The following is a 24,644-nucleotide window of genomic DNA, read 5'->3' as shown; positions in this document are numbered from 1 at the left end:
GGAGGTTGAAGTCGCCCAGAACTGTGAGAGGTGAGCCGTCCTCAGGAAAGGAGCTTATCAAGGCATCAAGCTCATTGATGAACTCTCCGAGGGGACCTGGAGGGCGATAAATGATAAGGATGTTAAGCTTGAAAGGGCTGGTAACTGTGACAGCATGGAATTCAAAGGAGGCGATAGACAGATGGGTAAGGGAGAAAGAGAGAATGACCACTTGGGAGAGATGAGGATCCCGGTGCCACCACCCCGCTGACCAGAAGCTCTCGGGGTGTGCGAGAACACGTGGGCGGACAAAGAGAGAGCAGTAGGAGTAGCAGTGTTATCTGTGGTGATCCATGTTTCCGTCAGTGCCAAGAAGTCGAGGGACTGGAGGGAGGCATAGGCTGAGATGAACTCTGCCTTGTTGTCCGCAGATCGGCAGTTCCAGAGGCTACCGGAGACCTGGAACTCCACGTGGGTCGTGCGCGCTGGGACCACCAGATTAGGTGGCCGCGGCCACGCGGTGTGGAGCGTTTGTATGGTCTGTGCAGAGAGGAGAGAACAGGGATAGACAGACACATAGTTTACAGGCTACAGAAGAGGCTACGCTAATGCAAGGAGATTGAATGACAAGTGGACTACACGTCTCGAATGTTCAGAAAGTTAAGCTTACGTAGCAAGAATCTTATTGACTAAAATGATTCAAATGATACAGTACTGCTGAAGTAGGCTAGCTGGCAGTGGCTGCGTTGTTGACTTTGTAGGCTAGCTGGCAGTGGCTGCGTTGTTGACACTACACTAATCAAGTCGTTCCGTTGAGTGTAATAGTTTCTACAGTGCTGCTATTCGGGGCTAGCTGGCTAGCTAGCAGTATTGATTACGTTACGTTGCGTTAAAAGAACGACAATAGCTTACTAGCTAACCTAGAAAATCGCTCTAGACTACACAATTATCTTTGATACAAAGACGGCTATGTAGCTAGCTATGTAGCTAGCTACGATCAAACAAATCAAACCGTTGTGCTGTAATGAAATGAAATGAAAATGTGATACTACCTGTGGAGCGAAGCGGAATGCGACCGGGTTGTTGAGTGCGGAAGTTCTATTCAGTAGATGTAGGCTAGCTGTTGGCTAGCTAGCAGTGTCTCCTACATTAAGGACGACAAATAGCTGGCTAGCTAACCTCGGTAAATTAAGATAATCACTCTAAGACTACACACTCTAAACTACACAATTATCTTGGATACGAAGACAGCAAAGACAACTATGTAGCTAGCTAACACTACACTAATCAAGTCGTTCAGTTGAGTGTAATAGTTTCTACAGTGCTGCTATTCGGTAGACGGTGGATGTTTGCTAGCTGGCTAGCTGCTGGGCAGATAGCAGTGTAGACTACGTTAGGACGACGAAATACGATAATTACGCAATTATCTTTGATACAAAGACGGCTATGTAGCTAGCTAAGAAGAAATTGCTAAGATTAGACAAATCAAACCGTTGTACTATAATGAAATGTAATGAAATGTAATGAAAAGTTATACTACCTGCGGACCGAAGTGCGGATGCGACCGCTCGCTCCAACCCGGAAGTAGGGGGAGGGAGGGATACACTATGTAGAGAATAGGGTTCCATTCCATTCTCACTATGTAGAGAATAGGGTTCCATTCCATTCTCACTACATAGAGAATAGGGTTCCAAGAGGTATTCATCTCCTCTACCTCCATCACCTCATACCCATCTCCTCTACCTCCATCACCTCATACCCATCTCCTCTACCTCCATCACCTCATACCCATCTCCTCTACCTCCATCACCACATACCCATCTCCTCTACCTCCATCACCTCATACCCATCTCCTCTACCTCCATCACCACATACCCATCTCCTCTTGTCCACTACCCCCATCACCACATACCCATCTCCTCCACCTCCATCACCTCATACCCATCTCCTCTAGTCCTCTACCTCCATCACCACATACCTATCTCCTCCACCTCCATCACCACTACTCATCTCCTCTACATCCATCACCACATACCCATCTCCTCTACCTCCATCACCTCATACCCATCTCCTCTACCTCCATCACCACATACCCATCTCCTCTTGTCCACTACCCCCATCACCACATACCCATCTCCTCCACCTCCATCACCTCATACCCATCTCCTCTAGTCCTCTACCTCCATCACCACATACCTATCTCCTCCACCTCCATCACCACTACCCATCTCCTCTCCCTCCATCACCACATACCCATCTCCTCTACCTCCATCACCTCATCCCATCTCCTCTACCTCCATCACCTCATACCCATTTCCTCTACCTCCATCACGACATACCTATCTCCTCCACCTCCATGAACTCATACCCATCTCCTCTACCTCCATCACCACATACCCATCTCCTCTACCTCCATCACCACATACCTATCTCCTCCACCTCCATAAACTCATACCCATCTCCTCTACCTCCATCACCACATACCTATCTCCTCCACCTCCATAAACTCATACCCATCTACTCTACCGCCATCACCACATACCCATCTCCTCTACATCCATCACCTCATACCCATCTCCTCTACCTCCATCACCACATACCCATCTCCTCTACCTCCATCACCACATACCATCTCCTCTACCTCCATCACCTCATACCCATCTCCTCTACCTCCATCACCACATACCCATCTCCTCTTGTCCACTACCCCCATCACCACATACCCATCTCCTCTACCTCCATCACATCATACCCATCTCCTCTACCTCCATCACCACATACCCATCTCCTCTTGTCCACTACCCCCATCACCACATACCCATCTCCTCCACCTCCATCACCTCATACCCATCTCCTCTAGTCCTCTACCTCCATCACCACATACCTATCTCATCCACCTCCATCACCACTACCCATCTCCTCTCCCTCCATCACCACATACCCATCTCATCTACCTCCATCACCTCATACCATCTCCTCTACCTCCATCACCTCATACCTATCTCCTCCACCTCCATCACCACATACCCATCTCCTCTTGTCCACTACCCCATCACCACACACCCATCTCCTCTACCTCCATCACCTCATACCCATCTCCTCTACCTCCATCACCACATACCCATCTCCTCTACCTCCATCACCTCATACCCATCTCCTCTAGTCCTCTACCTCCATCACCACATACCCATCTCCTCTACCTCCATCACCTCATACCCATCTCCTCTACCTCCATCACCACATACCCATCTCCTCTACCTCCATCACCACATACCCATCTCCTCTACCTCCATCACCACATACCCATCTCCTCTACCTCCATCACCACATACCCATCTCCTCTACCTCCATCACCACATACCCATCTCCTCTAGTCCTCTACCTCCATCACCACATACCCATCTCCTCTAGTCCTCTACCTCCATCACCTCATACCCATCTCCTCTACCTCCATCACCACATATCGTCGCATCTACCACCATCACCTCATACCCATCTCCTCTACCTCCATCACCACATACCCATCTCCTCTAGTCCTCTACCTCCATCACCACATACCCATCTCCTCTACCTCCATCACCACATACCCATCTCCTCTACCTCCATCACCTCATACCCATCTCCTCTAGTCCTCTACCTCCATCACCACATACCCATCTCCTCCACCTCCATCACCTCATACCCATCTCCTCTAGTCCTCTACCTCCATCACCACATACCCATCTCCTCCACCTCCATCACCTCATACCCATCTCCTCTAGTCCTCTACCTCCATCACCACATACCCATCTCCTCCACCTCCATCACCACCGACCCATCTCCCATAGTCCTCTACCTCCATCACCACATACTCATCTCCTCTACCTCCATCACCACATACCCATCTCCTCTAGTCCTCTACCTCCATCACCACATACCCATCTCCTCCACCTCCATCACCACCGACCCATCTCCTCTAGTCCTCTACCTCCATCACCACATACTCATCTCCTCTACCTCCATCACCACATACCCATCTCCTCTAGTCCTCTACCTCCATCACCACATACCCATCTCCTCTACCTCCATCACCACATACCCATCTCCTCTAGTCCTCTAACTCCATCACCTCATACCCATCTCCTCTAGTCCTCTACCTCCATCACCACATACCCATCTCCTCTACCTCCATCACCACACACCCATCTCCTCTACCTCCATCACCACACACCCATCTCCTCTACCTTCATCACCACATACCCATCTCCTCTAGTCCTCTACCTTCATCACCACATACCCATCTCCTCTACCTCCATCACCTCATACCCATCTCCTCTACCTCCATCACCACATACCCATCTCCTCCACCTCCATCACCTCATACCCATCTCCTCTCGTCCTCCACCTCCATCACCTCCTGCTCTTTATTCTATTTTAATAATGTTCCTCTTCATTTTCATTTGAATTCTTCTCTCCTTCTTTAACTTCTCCTCCAACTCTTTCTCTCTCCATCCCACTGCCCTGGTTATGACCTCCGTTCCCTTGAGACGATCCTGCCCTTTCCCCCCCTCATCAATATGCATGAGCCCCCCTGCCATGCTCCAGAGTCTCGGCCAATCAGCCGGTGTCACTTTGCATTTGGCCCCGCCCCGTCTGTCAAAGGGCCTGCAGGGTTGGCTGGCTCACTGACCCTGTGTCACTTCCCCTTCCTGTCTCAGTCTGTTGACATGTTTTAGCATGATCCTTGCATATTGGTGGAGATATTATTATTTAAATAGATGATAATGTCGATGATGGTCAACAGAGGAATATCTATCCCTAACCTTCACAAAGATATAATGAATATTATGGCTAAAACTATGCCAAGTGACACATGCTTCAGACATGTGTATTTCCAATGGTATGTCATGAATGTGTTGACAGTTCTCTACAAGTATTAGGTGAGAAAGATTCCAGTCGATCCCTTCTGGCTCTAGACACGAGGCGATGTCAGAGCAGGTATTGAGCCTGGCTATAGGTAGCTGCACCACCCTGTTTGATCGTGTTGAATTGAGAAATCCACTGTATTTGCATGCCAATCACGTTTACCCTTCTCTCCTCGTGGATGTAGTCTGGGCCGGGGAAATGTAACAATGTGTGTCGTTATCAGTGTAAAAAAAAAAAAAAAATTAGGTTTAGTTGAAATGCTTCGTAAGGTAATTTACCTGGATTTTCGCTGTAAAAATTGGTGAATATCTAACTCTCTCTATTTCTTCTGTCGGCCCTCTCTTTCTCCCACTCATCCCTCTCTCTCATCCCTCTCTCTCATCTCTCTCTCTCATCCCTCCCTCTCATCCCTCTCTTCCCTCTCTCATCTCTCCCTCTCATCCCTCTCTCTCATCCCTCCCTCTCATCCCTCCCTCTCATCCCTCACTCTCATCCCTCTCTTCCCTATATCATCCCTCTCTCTCATCCCTCTCTCTCAACCCTCCCTTTCACCCCTCTCTCTCACCCCTCTCTCTCATCCCTCCCTCTCGTCCCTCTCTCTCATCCCTCTCTCTCATCCCTCTCTCTCATCCCTCTCTCATCCCTCTCTCTCAAACCTCCCTTTCACCCCTCTCTCTCACCCCTCTCTCTCATCCCTCCCTCTCATCCCTCTCTCTCATCCCTCGCTCTCATCCCTCTCTCTCATCCCTCTCTCATCCCTCTCTCATCCCTCTCTCTCAACCCTCCCTTTCACCCCTCTCTCTCATCCCTCTCTCATCCTCTCTCTCACCCCTCTCTCTCATCCCTCTCTCATCCCTCTCTCTCATCCCTCTCTCTCATCCCTCTCTCTCATCCTCTCTCTCATCCCTCTCTCATCCCTCTCTCATCCCTCTCTCTCATCCCTCTCTCATCCCTCTCTCATCCCTCTCTCTCATCCCTCTCTCATCCCTCTCTCTCATCCCTCTCTCTCATCCCTCTCTCTCATCCCTCTCTCTCACCCCTCTCTCATCCCTCTCTCACCCCTCTCTCTCATCCCTCTCTCTCACCCTCTCTCTCATCCCTCTCACCCTCTCTCTCATCCCTCTCTCATCCCTCTCTCTCATCCCTCTCTCTCATCCCTCTCTCATCCCTCTCTCATCCCTCTCTCTCATCCCTCTCTCATCCCTCTCTCATCCCTCTCTCTCATCCCTCTCTCATCCCTCTCTCATCCCTCTCTCTCATCCCTCTCTCATCCCTCTCTCATCCCTCTCTCTCATCCCTCTCTCATCCCTCTCTCTCATCCCTCTCTCTCATCCCTCTCTCTCATCCCTCTCTCTCATCCCTCTCTCATCCTCTCTCATCCCTCTCTCTCATCCCTCTCTCTCATCCCTCTCTCATCCCTCTCTCATCCCTCTCTCTCATCCCTCTCTCATCCCTCTCTCACCCCTCTCTCTCATCCCTCTCTCATCCCTCTCTCATCCCTCTCTCTCATCCCTCTCTCATCCCTCTCTCATCCTCTCTCTCTCATCCCTCTCTCATCCCTCTCTCATCCCTCTCTCTCATCCCTCTCTCATCCCTCTCTCATCCCTCTCTCTCATCCCTCTCTCATCCCTCTCTCATCCCTCTCTCTCATCCCTCTCTCATCCCTCTCTCTCATCTCTCTCTCTCATCCCTCTCTCTCATCCCTCTCTCATCCCTCTCATCCTCTCTCTCTCATCCCTCTCTCATCCCTCTCTCATCCCTCTCTCTCATCCCTCTCTCATCCCTCTCTCTCATCCCTCTCTCTCATCCCTCTCTCTCATCCCTCTCTCTCACCCTCTCTCTCACCCCTCTCTCTCATCCCTCCCTCTCATCCCTCTCTCTCATCCCTCGCTCTCATCCCTCTCTCTCATCCCTCTCTCTCATCCCTCCCTCTCATCCCTCTCTCTCATGCTCCCCTCTCAGTGTCTCAGATGGGCGTGGCCCAGGGACATAACATGTGTCCAGACCCAGGGATCCCTGACCGAGGGAGAAGAAAAGGATCAGACTTCAGGTAAAGGAGGAGAGAGACTGAGGGGAGAGTACTGTACATGAACAGAGGAGAGACTGAGGGGAGAGTACTGTACATGAACAGAGGAGAGACTGAGGGGAGAGTACTGTACATGGACAGAGGAGAGACTGAGGGGAGAGTACTGTACATGAACAGAGGAGAGACTGAGGGGAGAGTACTGTACATGAACAGAGGAGAGACTGAGGGGAGAGTACTGTACATGAACAGAGGAGAGACTGAGGGGAGAGTACTGTACATGAACAGAGGAGAGACTGAGGGGAGAGTACTGTACATGGACAGAGGAGAGACTGAGGGGAGAGTACTGTACATGGACAGAGGAGAGACTGAGGGGAGAGTACTGTACATGAACAGAGGAGAGACTGAGGGGAGAGTACTGTACATGAACAGAGGAGAGACTGAGGGGAGAGTACTGTACATGAACAGAGGAGAGACTGAGGGGAGAGTACTGTACATGAACAGAGGAGAGACTGAGGGGAGAGTACTGTACATGAACAGAGGAGAGACTGAGGGGAGAGTACTGTACATGAACAGAGGAGAGACTGAGGGGAGAGTACTGTACATGAACAGAGGAGAGACTGAGGGGAGAGTACTGTACATGAACAGAGGAGAGACTGGGGGGAGAGTACTGTACATGAACAGAGGAGAGACTGAGGGAGAGTACTGTACATGAACAGAGGAGAGACTGAGGGGAGAGTACTGTACATGAACAGAGGAGAGACTGAGGGGAGAGTACTGTACATGAACAGAGGAGAGACTGGGGGAGAGTACTGTACATGAACAGAGGAGAGACTGGGGGAGAGTACTGTACATGAACAGAGGAGAGACTGGGGGAGAGTACTGTACATGAACAGAGGAGAGACTGGGGGAGAGTACTGTACATGAACAGAGGAGAGACTGGGGGAGAGTACTGTACATGAACAGAGGAGAGACTGAGGGGAGAGTACTGTACATGAACAGAGGAGAGACTGGGGGAGAGTACTGTACATGAACAGAGGAGAGACTGAGGGGAGAGTACTGTACATGAACAGAGGAGAGACTGGGGGAGAGTACTGTACATGAACAGAGGAGAGACTGAGGGAGAGAGTACTGTACATGAACAGAGGAGAGACTGAGGGGAGAGTACTGTACATGAACAGAGGAGAGACTGAGGGGAGAGTACTGTACATGAACAGAGGAGAGACTGAGGGGAGAGTACTGTACATGAACAGAGGAGAGACTGGGGAGAGTACTGTACATGAACAGAGGAGAGACTGGGGGAGAGTACTGTACATGAACAGAGGAGAGACTGGGGGGAGAGTACTGTACATGAACAGAGGAGAGACTGGGGGAGAGTACTGTACATGAACAGAGGAGAGACTGGGGGAGAGTACTGTACATGAACAGAGGAGAGACTGGGGGAGAGTACTGTACATGAACAGAGGAGAGACTGAGGGAGAGTACTGTACATGAACAGAGGAGAGACTGGGGGAGAGTACTGTACATGAACAGAGGAGAGACTGGGGGAGAGTACTGTACATGAACAGAGGAGAGACTGAGGGGAGAGTACTGTACATGAACAGAGGAGAGACTGAGGGGAGAGTACTGTACATGGACAGAGGAGAGACTGAGGGGAGAGTACTGTACATGGACAGAGGAGAGACTGAGGGGAGAGTACTGTACATGAACAGAGGAGAGACTGAGGGAGAGTACTGTACATGAACAGAGGAGAGACTGAGGGAGAGTACTGTACATGAACAGAGGAGAGACTGAGGGGAGAGTACTGTACATGAACAGAGGAGAGACTGAGGGGAGAGTACTGTACATGAACAGAGGAGAGACTGAGGGGAGAGTACTGTACATGAACATGTATTGAGAATAGGAATAGGGCTCTGGTCTATAGTAGTACCACTATATAGGAATAGGGCTCTGGTCTATAGTAGTACACTATATAGGAACAGGGCTCTGGTCAACAGTAGTGTTCTATATAGGGAAGAGGGCTCTGGTCTATAGTAGTACCACTATATAGGAATAGGGCTCTGGTCTATAGTAGTACCACTATATAGGGAATAGGGCTCTGGTCAACAGTAGTGTTCTATATAGGGAAGAGGGCTCTGGTCTATAGTAGTACCACTATATAGGAACAGGGCTCTGGTCAACAGTAGTGTTCTATATAGGGAAGAGGGCTCTGGTCTATAGTAGTGTACTATATAGGGAATAGGGCTCTGGTCATTAGTAGTACCACTATATAGGGAATAGGGCTCTGGTCAACAGTAGTGTTCTATATAGGGAAGAGGGCTCTGGTCTATAGTAGTGTACTATATAGGGAATAGGGCTCTGGTCTATAGTAGTACCACTATATAGGGAATAGGGCTCTGGTCAACAGTAGTGTTCTATATAGGAAGAGGGCTCTGGTCTAAAGTAGTGTACTACATAGGGAATAGGGCTCTGGTCTATAGTAGTTCCACTATATAGGGAACAGGGCTCTGGTCAACAGTAGTGTTCTATATAGGGAAGAGGGCTCTGGTCTATAGTAGTACCACTATATAGGAATAGGGCTCTGGTCTATAGTAGTACCACTATATAGGGAAGAGGGCTCTGGTCTATAGTAGTACCACTATATAGGGAATAGGGCTCTGGTCAACAGTAGTGTTCTATATAGGAAGAGGGCTCTGGTCTATAGTAGTACCACTATATAGGAACAGGGCTCTGGTCAACAGTAGTGTTCTATATAGGAAGAGGGCTCTGGTCTATAGTAGTGTACTATATAGGGAATAGGGCTCTGGTCATTAGTAGTACCACTATATAGGGAATAGGGCTCTGGTCAACAGTAGTGTTCTATATAGGGAAGAGGGCTCTGGTCTATAGTAGTGTACTATATAGGGAATAGGGCTCTGGTCTATAGTAGTACCACTATATAGGAATAGGGCTCTGGTCAACAGTAGTGTTCTATATAGGGAAGAGGGCTCTGGTCTATAGTAGTACCACTATATAGGGAATAGGGCTCTGGTCAACAGTAGTGTTCTATATAGGGAGTAGGGCTCTGGTCTATAGTAGTTCCACTATATAGGGAACAGGGCTCTGGTCAACAGTAGTGTTCTATATAGGGAAGAGGGCTCTGGTCTATAGTAGTACCACTATATAGGAATAGGGCTCTGGTCTATAGTAGTACCACTATATAGGGAAGAGGGCTCTGGTCTATAGTAGTACCACTATATAGGAATAGGGCTCTGGTCAACAGTAGTGTTCTATATAGGGAAGAGGGCTCTGGTCTATAGTAGTACCACTATATAGGGAATAGGGCTCTGGTCTATAGTAGTACCACTATATAGGGAAGAGGGCTCTGGTCTATAGTAGTACCACTATATAGGAATAGGGCTCTGGTCTATAGTATTATCACTATATAGGAATAGGGCTCTGGTCTATAGTAGTACCACTATATAGAGAATAGGGCTCTGGTCTATAGTAGTACCACTATATAGGGAATAGGGCTCTGGTCTATAGTAGTGTACTATATAGGAATAGGGCTCTGGTCTATAGTAGTACCACTATATAGGAGTAGGGCTCTGGTCTATAGTAGTACCACTATATAGGAATAGGGCTCTGGTCTATAGTAGTACCACTATATAGGAATAGGGCTCTGGTCTATAGTAGTACTATATAGGGAATATGGCTCTGGTCTATAGTAGTGTACTATATAGGAATAGGGGCTCTGGTCTATAGTAGTACTATATAGGGAATAGGGCTCTGGTCTATAGTAGTACCACTATAGGGAATAGGGCTCTGGTCTATAGTAGTACTATATAGGAATAGGGGCTCCACTAGTATGTACTATATAGGGAATAGGGCTCTGTAGTACCACTATAGTAGGGCTCTGGTCTATAGTAGTGTACTACTCTGGTCTATAGTAGTGGAATAGGGCTCTGGTCTATAGTAGTGTACTATATAGGGAATAGGGCTCTGGTCTATAGTAGTACCACTATATAGGGAATAGGGCTCTGGTCTATAGTAGTACTATATAGGAATAGGGGCTCTGGTCTATAGTAGTGTACTATATAGGGAATAGGGCTCTGGTCTATAGTAGTGTACTATATAGGGAATAGGGCTCTGGTCTATAGTAGTACCACTATATAGGAATAGGGCCCTGGTCTATAGTAGTACCACTATATAGGGAATAGGGCTCTGGTCTATAGTAGTACCACTATATAGGAATAGGGCTCTGGTCTATAGTAGTGTACTATATAGGAATAGGGCTCTGGTCTATAGTAGTACCACTATATAGGGAATAGGGCTCTGGTCTATAGTAGTACTATATAGGGAATAGGGCTCTGGTCTATAGTAGTACTATATAGGAATAGGGCTCTGGTCTATAGTAGTGTACTATATAGAGAATAGGGCTCTGGTCTATAGTAGTACTATATAGGAATAGGGGCTCTGGTCTATAGTAGTACCACTATATAGGGAATAGGGCTCTGGTCTATAGTAGTACCACTATATAGAATAGGGCTCTGGTCTATAGTAGTACCACTAGGGCTATAGTAGGAATAGGGCTCTGGTCTATAGTAGTGTACTATATAGGGAATAGGGCTCTGGTCTAGTAGTGTACTATATAGGGAATAGGGCTCTGGTCTATAGTAGTGTACTATATAGGGAATAGGGCTCTGGTCTATAGTAGTACCACTATATAGGAATAGGGCTCTGGTCTATAGTAGTGTACTATAGGGAATAGGGCTCTGGTCTATAGTAGTACTAGGGAATAGGGCTCTGGTCTATAGTAGTACTATATAGGAATAGGGCTCTGGTCTATAGTAGTACCACTATATAGGAATAGGGCTCTGGTCTATAGTAGTGTACTATATAGGGGAATAGGGCTCTGGTCTATAGTAGTGTACTCTGGTCTATATAGGGAATAGGGCTCTGGTCTATAGTAGTACTATATAGGAATAGGGCTCTGGTCTATAGTAGTACCTGGTCTACTATATAGGGAATAGGGCCCTGGTCTATAGTAGTACCACTATATAGGGAATAGGGCTCTGGTCTATAGTAGTACCACTAGATAGGGAATAGGGCTCTGGTCTATAGTAGTACCACTATATAGGGAATAGGGCTCTGGTCTATAGTAGTACTATATAGGGAATAGGGCTCTGGTCTATATTAGTACCACTATATAGGAATAGGGCTCTGGTCTATAGTAGTACCACTAGATAGGGAATAGGGCTCTGGTCTATAGTAGTACCACTATATAGGGAATAGGGCTCTGGTCTATAGTAGTGTACTATATAGGGAATAGGGCTCTGGTCTATAGTAGTACTATATAGGGAATAGGGCTCTGGTCTAAAGTAGTGCCACTAGATAGGAATAGGGCTCTGGTCTATAGTAGTACCACTATATAGGGAATAGGGCTCTGGTCTATAGTAGTACCACTAGATAGGGAATAGGGCTCTGGTCTATAGTAGTACCACTATATAGGAATAGGGCTCTGGTCTATAGTAGTGTACTATATAGGAATAGGGCTCTGGTCTATAGTAGTACTATATAGGGAATAGGGCTCTGGTCTATAGTAATACCACTAGATAGGAATAGGGCTCTGGTCTATAGTAGTACCACTAGATAGGAATAGGGCTCTGGTCTATAGTAGTACCACTATATAGGAATAGGGCTCTGGTCTATAGTAGTGTACTATATAGGAATAGGGCTCTGGTCTATAGTAGTACTATATAGGAATAGGGCTCTGGTCTATAGTAGTACCACTAGATAGGAAGAGGGCTCTGGTCTATAGTAGTACCACTATATAGGGAACAGGGCTCTGGTCAACAGTAGTGTTCTATATAGGGAAGAGGGCTCTGGTCTATAGTAGTGTACTATATAGGAATAGGGCTCTGGTCATTAGTAGTACCACTATATAGGAATAGGGCTCTGGTCAACAGTAGTGTTCTATATAGGAAGAGGGCTCTGGTCTATAGTAGTACTATATAGGAATAGGGCTCTGGTCTATAGTAGTACCACTATATAGGGAATAGGGCTCTGGTCAACAGTAGTGTTCTATATAGGGAAGAGGGCTCTGGTCTAAAGTAGTGTACTACATAGGGAATAGGGCTCTGGTCTATAGTAGTTCCACTATATAGGGAACAGGGCTCTGGTCAACAGTAGTGTTCTATATAGGGAAGAGGGCTCTGGTCTATAGTAGTACCACTATATAGGAATAGGGCTCTGGTCTATAGTAGTACCACTATATAGGGAAGAGGGCTCTGGTCTATAGTAGTACCACTATATAGGGAATAGGGCTCTGGTCAACAGTAGTGTTCTATATAGGGAAGAGGGCTCTGGTCTATAGTAGTACCACTATATAGGAACAGGGCTCTGGTCAACAGTAGTGTTCTATATAGGGAAGAGGGCTCTGGTCTATAGTAGTGTACTATATAGGGAATAGGGCTCTGGTCATTAGTAGTACCACTATATAGGGAATAGGCTCTGGTCAACAGTAGTGTTCTATATAGGGAAGAGGGCTCTGGTCTATAGTAGTGTACTATATAGGAATAGGGCTCTGGTCTATAGTAGTACCACTATATAGGGAATAGGGCTCTGGTCAACAGTAGTGTTCTATATAGGGAAGAGGGCTCTGGTCTATAGTAGTACCACTATATAGAATAGGGCTCTGGTCAACAGTAGTGTTCTATATAGGGAGTAGGGCTCTGGTCTATAGTAGTTCCACTATATAGGAACAGGGCTCTGGTCAACAGTAGTGTTCTATATAGGGAAGAGGGCTCTGGTCTATAGTAGTACCACTATATAGGAATAGGGCTCTGGTCTATAGTAGTACCACTATATAGGGAAGAGGGCTCTGGTCTATAGTAGTACCACTATATAGGGAATAGGGCTCTGGTCAACAGTAGTGTTCTATATAGGGAAGAGGGCTCTGGTCTATAGTAGTACCACTATATAGGGAATAGGGCTCTGGTCTATAGTAGTACCACTATATAGGGAAGAGGGCTCTGGTCTATAGTAGTACCACTATATAGGGAATAGGGCTCTGGTCTATAGTAGTATCACTATATAGGAATAGGGCTCTGGTCTATAGTAGTACCACTATATAGAGAATAGGGCTCTGGTCTATAGTAGTACCACTATATAGGGAATAGGGCTCTGGTCTATAGTAGTGTACTATATAGGAATAGGGCTCTGGTCTATAGTAGTACCACTATATAGGAGTAGGGCTCTGGTCTATAGTAGTACCACTATATAGGGAATAGGGCTCTGGTCTATAGTAGTACCACTATATAGGGAATAGGGCTCTGGTCTATAGTAGTGTACTATATAGGGAATATGGCTCTGGTCTATAGTAGTGTACTATATAGGGAATAGGGCTCTGGTCTATAGTAGTGTACTATATAGGGAATAGGGCTCTGGTCTATAGTAGTACCACTATATAGGAATAGGGCTCTGGTCTATAGTAGTGTACTATATAGGAATAGGGCTCTGGTCTATAGTAGTGTACTATATAGGGAATAGGGCTCTGGTCTATAGTAGTACCACTATATAGGGAATAGGGCTCTGGTAAATAGTAGTGTACTATATAGGGAATAGGGCTCTGGTCTATAGTAGTGTACTATATAGAGAATAGGGCTCTGGTCTATAGTAGTGTACTATATAGGGAATAGGGCTCTGGTCTATAGTAGTACCACTATATAGGAATAGGGCCCTGGTCTATAGTAGTACCACTATATAGGGAATAGGGCTCTGGTCTATAGTAGTGTACTATATAGGGAATAGGGCTCTGGTCTATAGTAGTGTACTATATAGGAATAGGGCTCTGGTCTATAGTAGTACCACTATATAGGGAATAGGGCTCTGGTCTATAGTAGTGTACTATATAGGAATAGGGCTCTGGTCTATAGTAGTGTACTATATAGAGAATAGGGCTCTGGTCTATAGTAGTGTACTATATAGGAATAGGGCTCTGGTCTATAGTAGTACCACTATATAGAGAATAGGGCTCTGGTCTATAGTAGTACCACTATATAGGGAATAGGGCTCTGGTCTATAGTAGTACTATATAGGGAATAGGGCTCTGGTCTATAGTAGTGTACTATATAGGGAATAGGGCTCTGGTCTATAGTAGTGTACTATATAGGAATAGGGCTCTGGTCTATAGTAGTACCACTATAGGGAATAGGGCTCTGGTCAACAGTAGTGTTCTATATAGGGAAGAGGGCTCTGGTCTATAGTAGTACCACTATATAGGGAATAGGGCTCTGGTCTATAGTAGTACCACTATATAGGGAAGAGGGCTCTGGTCTATAGTAGTACCACTATATAGGGAATAGGGCTCTGGTCTATAGTAGTATCACTATATAGGAATAGGGCTCTGGTCTATAGTAGTACCACTATATAGAGAATAGGGCTCTGGTCTATAGTAGTACCACTATATAGGAATAGGGCTCTGGTCTATAGTAGTGTACTATATAGGGAATAGGGCTCTGGTCTATAGTAGTACCACTATATAGGAGTAGGGCTCTGGTCTATAGTAGTACCACTATATAGGAATAGGGCTCTGGTCTATAGTAGTACCACTATATAGGAATAGGGCTCTGGTCTATAGTAGTGTACTATATAGGGAATATGGCTCTGGTCTATAGTAGTGTACTATATAGGAATAGGGCTCTGGTCTATAGTAGTGTACTATATAGGGAATAGGGCTCTGGTCTATAGTAGTACCACTATATAGGAATAGGGCTCTGGTCTATAGTAGTGTACTATATAGGAATAGGGCTCTGGTCTATAGTAGTGTACTATATAGGAATAGGGCTCTGGTCTATAGTAGTACCACTATATAGGGAATAGGGCTCTGGTCTATAGTAGTGTACTATATAGGGAATAGGGCTCTGGTCTATAGTTGTGTACTATATAGAGAATAGGGCTCTGGTCTATAGTAGTGTACTATATAGGGAATAGGGCTCTGGTCTATAGTAGTACCACTATATAGGGAATAGGGCCCTGGTCTATAGTAGTACCACTATATAGGAATAGGGCTCTGGTCTATAGTAGTACTATATAGGGAATAGGGCTCTGGTCTATAGTAGTGTACTATATAGGGAATAGGGCTCTGGTCTATAGTAGTACCACTATATAGGGAATAGGGCTCTGGTCTATAGTAGTGTACTATATAGGAATAGGGCTCTGGTCTATAGTAGTGTACTATATAGAGAATAGGGCTCTGGTCTATAGTAGTGTACTATATAGGAATAGGGCTCTGGTCTATAGTAGTACCACTATATAGAGAATAGGGCTCTGGTCTATAGTAGTACCACTATATAGGAATAGGGCTCTGGTCTATAGTAGTGTACTATATAGGGAATAGGGCTCTGGTCTATAGTAGTGTACTATATAGGGAATAGGGCTCTGGTCTATAGTAGTGTACTATATAGGGAATAGGGCTCTGGTCTATAGTAGTACCACTATAGGGAATAGGGCTCTGGTCTATAGTAGTGTACTATATAGGAATAGGGCTCTGGTCTATAGTAGTGTACTATATAGGGAATAGGGCTCTGGTCTATAGTAGTACCACTATATAGGAATAGGGCTCTGGTCTATAGTAGTGTACTATATAGGGAATAGGGCTCTGGTCTATAGTAGTGTACTATATAGGAATAGGGCTCTGGTCTATAGTAGTACTATATAGGAATAGGGCTCTGGTCTATAGTAGTACCACTATATAGGAATAGGGCCCTGGTCTATAGTAGTACCACTATATAGGAATAGGGCTCTGGTCTATAGTAGTACCACTAGATAGGGAATAGGGCTCTGGTCTATAGTAGTACCACTATATAGGAATAGGGCTCTGGTCTATAGTAGTGTACTATATAGGGAATAGGGCTCTGGTCTATATTAGTACCACTATATAGGGAATAGGGCTCTGGTCTATAGTAGTACCACTAGATAGGGAATAGGGCTCTGGTCTATAGTAGTACCACTATATAGGGAATAGGGCTCTGGTCTATAGTAGTGTACTATATAGGGAATAGGGCTCTGGTCTATAGTAGTGTACTATATAGGAATAGGGCTCTGGTCTAAAGTAGTGCCACTAGATAGGGAATAGGGCTCTGGTCTATAGTAGTACCACTATATAGGAATAGGGCTCTGGTCTATAGTAGTACCACTAGATAGGGAATAGGGCTCTGGTCTATAGTAGTACCACTATATAGGGAATAGGGCTCTGGTCTATAGTAGTGTACTATATAGGAATAGGGCTCTGGTCTATAGTAGTGTACTATATAGGGAATAGGGCTCTGGTCTATAGTAGTACCACTAGATAGGGAATAGGCCTCTGGTCTATAGTAGTACCACTATATAGGGAATAGGGCTCTGGTCTATAGTAGTACCACTATATAGGGAATAGGGTTCTGGTCTATAGTAGTACCACTATATAGGGAATAGGGTTCTGGTCTATAGTAGTACCACTATATAGGAATAGGGTTCTGGTCTATAGTAGTACCACTATATAGGAATAGGGCTCTGGTCTATAGTAGTACCACTATATAGGGAATAGGGCTCTGGTCTATAGTAGTGTACTATATAGGGAATAGGGCTCTCTGGTCTATAGTAGTGTACTATATAGGAATAGGGCTCTGGTCTATAGTAGTACCACTAGATAGGAATAGGGCTCTGGTCTATAGTAGTACCACTATATAGGGAATAGGGCTCTGGTCTATAGTAGTACCACTATATAGGAATAGGGCTCTGGTCTATAGTAGTGCACTATATATATATGGGATGGGATTGTGGTTATTTAAAGACGTGTTAAACAGAGGACTAAAACCTGCACATACAGACAACCCTTCAGGACGGAGTTTTCCTTCCCAAGACCAGAGTTAGAACACATCCATCTCTATGTGTATAAACCTCTGTCTCTCTACCTCCCCCTACAGGCGGGGAACCACGGTGCACTTCTCCTGTGATGAGGGTTACGAGCTGCAGGGCTCTAAGAGCATCAGCTGCCTGAGAGTCACAGACAGCTACGTAGGCTGGAGCGACGACCGACCCATCTGCAGAGGTATGGGGGCGGAGGGGGGGGTCTCTCTGCTCATGTGTGTATCTGTGTCTGTGTGTGTGTGTGTGTGTGTGTGTGTGTGTGTGTGTGTGTGTGTGTGTGTGTGTGTGTGGGGGGGAGGGGGTGTGTATCGGGGTGTATCTGTTCATACTGTGTTTTTATCTGTTAGCCTGAGCTGGACTTGACTCTCATCTATCTACACTGGCAGTCTACTGCCCACAAGGCGAATAAACTTCCTCCCATCGTTTAGTGACAAGCAGACAGAATGGTCACGGCTGTCGTCCATGACCTCCGTGTGTCGTCCAATCTACCCACAACCTGTGTGGCTTTGTGTTGTGCACCTAACCACCCAAACAGGTTGATGTTCTATTGACAACAACTGTGTCTGAATGTATCAGAGTAAAGCAGAGAGAGACAGAGTCCCGTCTCTATTAGATGAATGTATCAGAGTAAAGCAGACAGACAGAGTCCTGTCTCTATTAGATGAATGTATCAGAGTAAAGCAGACAGACAGAGTCCTGTCTCTATTAGATGAATGTATCAGAGTAAAGCAGAGAGGCAGAGTCCCGTCTCTATTAGATGAATGTATCAGAGTAAAGCAGAGAGAGACAGAGTCCTGTCTCTATTAGATGAATGTATCAGAGTAAAGCAGAGAGACAGAGTCCCGTCTCTATTAGATGAATGTATCAGAGTAAAGCAGAGAGACAGAGTCCCGTCTCTATTAGATGAATGTATCAGAGTAAAGCAGAGAGACAGAGTCCTGTCTCTATTAGATGAATGTATCAGAGTAAAGCAGAGAGACAGAGTCCCGTCTCTATTAGATGAATGTATCAGAGTAAAGCAGAGAGAGACAGAGTCCTGTCTCTATTAGATGAATGTATCAGAGTAAAGCAGAGAGACAGAGTCCCGTCTCTATTAGATGAATGTATCAGAGTAAAGCAGAGAGACAGAGTCCCGTCTCTATTAGATGAATGTATCAGAGTAAAGCAGAGAGAGACAGAGTCCCGTCTCTATTAGATGAATGTATCAGAGTAAAGCAGACAGACAGAGTCCTGTCTCTATTAGATGAATGTATCAGAGTAAAGCAGAGAGACAGAGTCCCGTCTCTATTAGATGAATGTATCAGAGTAAAGCAGAGAGACAGAGTCCCGTCTCTATTAGATGAATGTATCAGAGTAAAGCAGAGAGACAGAGTCCCGTCTCTATTAGATGAATGTATCAGAGTAAAGCAGAGAGACAGAGTCCCGTCTCTATTAGATGAATGTATCAGAGTAAAGCAGACAGACAGAGTCCCGTCTCTATTAGATGAATGTATCAGAGTAAAGCAGACAGACAGAGTCCCGTCTCTATTAGATGAATGTATCAGAGTAAAGCAGACAGACAGAGTCCCGTCTCTATTAGATGAATGTATCAGAGTAAAGCAGACAGACAGAGTCCCGTCTCTATTAGATGAATGTATCAGAGTAAAGCAGACAGACAGAGTCCCGTCTCTATTAGATGAATGTATCAGAGTAAAGCAGACAGACAGAGTCCCGTCTCTATTAGATGAATGTATCAGAGTAAAGCAGAGAGAGACAGAGTCCCGTCTCTATTAGATGAATGTATCAGAGTAAAGCAGACAGACAGAGTCCCGTCTCTATTAGATGAATGTATCAGAGTAAAGCAGACAGACAGAGTCCTGTCTCTATTAGATGAATGTATCAGAGTAAAGCAGAGAGACAGAGTCCCGTCTCTATTAGATGAATGTATCAGAGTAAAGCAGACAGACAGAGTCCCGTCTCTATTAGATGAATGTATCAGAGTAAAGCAGAGAGAGACAGAGTCCTGTCTCTATTAGATGAATGTATCAGAGTAAAGCAGACAGACAGAGTCCCGTCTCTATTAGATGAATGTATCAGAGTAAAGCAGAGAGACAGAGTCCCGTCTCTATTAGATGAATGTATCAGAGTAAAGCAGAGAGACAGAGTCCCGTCTCTATTAGATGAATGTATCAGAGTAAAGCAGACAGACAGAGTCCTGTCTCTATTAGATGAATGTATCAGAGTAAAGCAGACAGACAGAGTCCCGTCTCTATTAGATGAATGTATCAGAGTAAAGCAGAGAGACAGAGTCCCGTCTCTATTAGATGAATGTATCAGAGTAAAGCAGACAGACAGAGTCCTGTCTCTATTAGATGAATGTATCAGAGTAAAGCAGAGAGACAGAGTCCCGTCTCTATTAGATGAATGTATCAGAGTAAAGCAGACAGACAGAGTCCCGTCTCTATTAGATGAATGTATCAGAGTAAAGCAGACAGACAGAGTCCCGTCTCTATTAGATGAATGTATCAGAGTAAAGCAGACAGACAGAGTCCCGTCTCTATTAGATGAATGTATCAGAGTAAAGCAGAGAGACAGAGTCCTGTCTCTATTAGATGAATGTATCAGAGTAAAGCAGACAGACAGAGTCCCGTCTCTATTAGATGAATGTATCAGAGTAAAGCAGAGAGACAGAGTCCTGTCTCTATTAGATGAATGTATCAGAGTAAAGCAGAGAGAGACAGAGTCCTGTCTCTATTAGATGAATGTATCAGAGTAAAGCAGAGAGAGACAGAGTCCCGTCTCTATTAGATGAATGTATCAGAGTAAAGCAGACAGACAGAGTCCTGTCTCTATTAGATGAATGTATCAGAGTAAAGCAGACAGACAGAGTCCTGTCTCTATTAGATGAATGTATCAGAGTAAAGCAGACAGACAGAGTCCCGTCTCTATTAGATGAATGTATCAGAGTAAAGCAGACAGACAGAGTCCCGTCTCTATTAGATGAATGTATCAGAGTAAAGCAGACAGACAGAGTCCTGTCTCTATTAGATGAATGTATCAGAGTAAAGCAGAGAGAGACAGAGTCCCGTCTCTATTAGATGAATGTATCAGAGTAAAGCAGAGAGACAGAGTCCCGTCTCTATTAGATGAATGTATCAGAGTAAAGCAGACAGACAGAGTCCTGTCTCTATTAGATGAATGTATCAGAGTAAAGCAGAGAGAGACAGAGTCCCGTCTCTATTAGATGAATGTATCAGAGTAAAGCAGACAGACAGAGTCCTGTCTCTATTAGATGAATGTATCAGAGTAAAGCAGACAGACAGAGTCCCGTCTCTATTAGATGAATGTATCAGAGTAAAGCAGAGAGACAGAGTCCCGTCTCTATTAGATGAATGTATCAGAGTAAAGCAGAGAGAGACAGAGTCCTGTCTCTATTAGATGAATGTATCAGAGTAAAGCAGAGAGACAGAGTCCCGTCTCTATTAGATGAATGTATCAGAGTAAAGCAGAGAGACAGAGTCCCGTCTCTATTAGATGACTGTATCAGAGTAAAGCAGAGAGAGACAGAGTCCCGTCTCTATTAGATGAATGTATCAGAGTAAAGCAGAGAGACAGAGTCCCGTCTCTATTAGATGAATGTATCAGAGTAAAGCAGAGAGAGACAGAGTCCCGTCTCTATTAGATGAATGTATCAGAGTAAAGCAGAGAGAGACAGAGTCCTGTCTCTATTAGATGAATGTATCAGAGTAAAGCAGACAGACAGAGTCCCGTCTCTATTAGATGAATGTATCAGAGTAAAGCAGACAGACAGAGTCCCGTCTCTATTAGATGAATGTATCAGAGTAAAGCAGACAGACAGAGTCCTGTCTCTATTAGATGAATGTATCAGAGTAAAGCAGAGAGACAGAGTCCCGTCTCTATTAGATGAATGTATCAGAGTAAAGCAGAGAGACAGAGTCCCGTCTCTATTAGATGAATGTATCAGAGTAAAGCAGACAGACAGAGTCCCGTCTCTATTAGATGAATGTATCAGAGTAAAGCAGACAGACAGAGTCCCGTCTCTATTAGATGAATGTATCAGAGTAAAGCAGACAGACAGAGTCCCGTCTCTATTAGATGAATGTATCAGAGTAAAGCAGACAGACAGAGTCCCGTCTCTATTAGATGAATGTATCAGAGTAAAGCAGAGAGACAGAGTCCCGTCTCTATTAGATGAATGTATCAGAGTAAAGCAGACAGACAGAGTCCCGTCTCTATTAGATGAATGTATCAGAGTAAAGCAGACAGACAGAGTCCTGTCTCTATTAGATGAATGTATCAGAGTAAAGCAGAGAGACAGAGTCCCGTCTCTATTAGATGAATGTATCAGAGTAAAGCAGACAGACAGAGTCCCGTCTCTATTAGATGAATGTATCAGAGTAAAGCAGAGAGAGACAGAGTCCCGTCTCTATTAGATGAATGTATCAGAGTAAAGCAGACAGACAGAGTCCCGTCTCTATTAGATGAATGTATCAGAGTAAAGCAGAGAGACAGAGTCCCGTCTCTATTAGATGAATGTATCAGAGTAAAGCAGAGAGACAGAGTCCCGTCTCTATTAGATGAATGTATCAGAGTAAAGCAGACAGACAGAGTCCTGTCTCTATTAGATGAATGTATCAGAGTAAAGCAGAGAGAGACAGAGTCCCGTCTCTATTAGATGAATGTATCAGAGTAAAGCAGAGAGACAGAGTCCCGTCTCTATTAGATGAATGTATCAGAGTAAAGCAGACAGACAGAGTCCCGTCTCTATTAGATGAATGTATCAGAGTAAAGCAGACAGACAGAGTCCCGTCTCTATTAGATGAATGTATCAGAGTAAAGCAGAGAGACAGAGTCCCGTCTCTATTAGATGAATGTATCAGAATAAAGCAGAGAGACAGAGTCCTGTCTCTATTAGATGAATGTATCAGAGTAAAGCAGACAGACAGAGTCCTGTCTCTATTAGATGAATGTATCAGAGTAAAGCAGAGAGACAGAGTCCCGTCTCTATTAGATGAATGTATCAGAGTAAAGCAGACAGACAGAGTCCCGTCTCTATTAGATGAATGTATCAGAGTAAAGCAGACAGACAGAGTCCTGTCTCTATTAGATGAATGTATCAGAGTAAAGCAGACAGACAGAGTCCCGTCTCTATTAGATGAATGTATCAGAGTAAAGCAGACAGACAGAGTCCCGTCTCTATTAGATGAATGTATCAGAGTAAAGCAGAGAGACAGAGTCCTGTCTCTATTAGATGAATGTATCAGAGTAAAGCAGACAGACAGAGTCCCGTCTCTATTAGATGAATGTATCAGAGTAAAGCAGAGAGAGACAGAGTCCCGTCTCTATTAGATGAATGTATCAGAGTAAAGCAGACAGACAGAGTCCCGTCTCTATTAGATGAATGTATCAGAGTAAAGCAGAGAGACAGAGTCCTGTCTCTATTAGATGAATGTATCAGAGTAAAGCAGAGAGAGACAGAGTCCTGTCTCTATTAGATGAATGTATCAGAGTAAAGCAGACAGACAGAGTCCCGTCTCTATTAGATGAATGTATCAGAGTAAAGCAGACAGACAGAGTCCCGTCTCTATTAGATGAATGTATCAGAGTAAAGCAGACAGAAATGGCCATTCATATCCACAAAGGCCTAACAAAACAAAACCCTACTTGATGGTAATAGCTCGCCGTTGCCCCTAGTGGTGGGTTTGGAAGATAATCCTGACGTCCTGTGAACTTTAATATTGTCTTGGATCTCAGGTTACCTGACTGCATCGGGAGGATTGTTCTGGGTAGTAGATAGGAGTGGTGCTCTGGGTAGTAGATGGGAGTGGTGCTCTGGGTAGTAGATAGGAGTGGTGCTATGGGTAGTAGATAGGAGTGGTGCTCTGGGTAGTAGATAGGAGTGGTGCTCTGGGTAGTAGATAGGAGTGGTGCTCTGGGTAGTAGATAGGAGTGGTGCTCTGGGTAGTAGATAGGAGTGGTGCTCTGGGATAGTAGATAGAGTGGTGCTCTGGGTAGTAGATAGGAGTGGTGCTCTGGGTAGTAGATAGGAGTGGTGCTCTGGGTAGTAGATAGGAGTGGTGCTCTGGGTAGTAGATAGGAGTGGTGCTCTGGGTAGTAGATAGGAGTGGTGCTCTGGGTAGTAGATAGGAGTGGTGCTCTGGGTAGTAGATAGGAGTGGTGCTCTGGGTAGTAGATAGGAGTGGTGCTCTGGGTAGTAGATAGGAGTGGAATAGATGGAGTTGAGAGGACCTTACAGGTTAATGCTCTCTATTAGATTACCAACAGGAGTACCTTATACCTCCAGGATACACATACACCTCTCACTCAAACACTCTCACTCACTCACACACACGCACGCACGCACGCACGCACGCACGCACGCACGCACGCACGCACACACACACACACACACACACACACACACACACACACACACACACACACACACACACACACACACACACACACACACACACACACACACACACACACACACACACACACACACAGGGCCTCAACAGTGACTATGACCTTACCTTGAGGTCCAGTGTTCCACAGTCATTTCAGAACCACGTGGTGATTATTCACATCTCTAGACACGCAACTCACAACGGTCATCACTTGTACCATGTGCTGTCCCGAGCGTTCAAAACACTGCATCGTGCATTCATATCTTTAAAGGAAACTTTGCACTCGCAGAATCATTTGTTCAAATAACTCATTTATTATGAAATGCCATAGGAACATTAATTTAGAGCACCCACACACAAGATACCGATAGTTGCCTCACTGTGTAGTTGTTCCAGAGTAAAGCAGACAGACAGAGTCCCGTCTCTATTAGATGAAT

General features: G+C 45.2%; 1 protein-coding gene across 1 annotated transcript in view; it reads left to right on the top strand.

Annotated features, from left to right (window-relative positions):
* Positions 1-24,644, top strand: part of LOC118381542 (CUB and sushi domain-containing protein 2-like) — a 1,147,246-nt gene that overhangs the window by 524,045 nt on the left and 598,557 nt on the right. The window contains 2 exon segments of the mRNA XM_052473074.1: positions 6,847-6,934; positions 17,854-17,978. Of these exon segments, the coding sequence (XP_052329034.1) occupies positions 6,847-6,934; positions 17,854-17,978 (213 nt within the window).

This window comes from Oncorhynchus keta, chromosome 20, assembly GCF_023373465.1.
Source record: "Oncorhynchus keta strain PuntledgeMale-10-30-2019 chromosome 20, Oket_V2, whole genome shotgun sequence".
In the NCBI taxonomy this organism is placed as follows: domain Eukaryota; kingdom Metazoa; phylum Chordata; class Actinopteri; order Salmoniformes; family Salmonidae; genus Oncorhynchus; species Oncorhynchus keta.
This window is presented reverse-complemented; position numbering and strand designations above follow the sequence as displayed.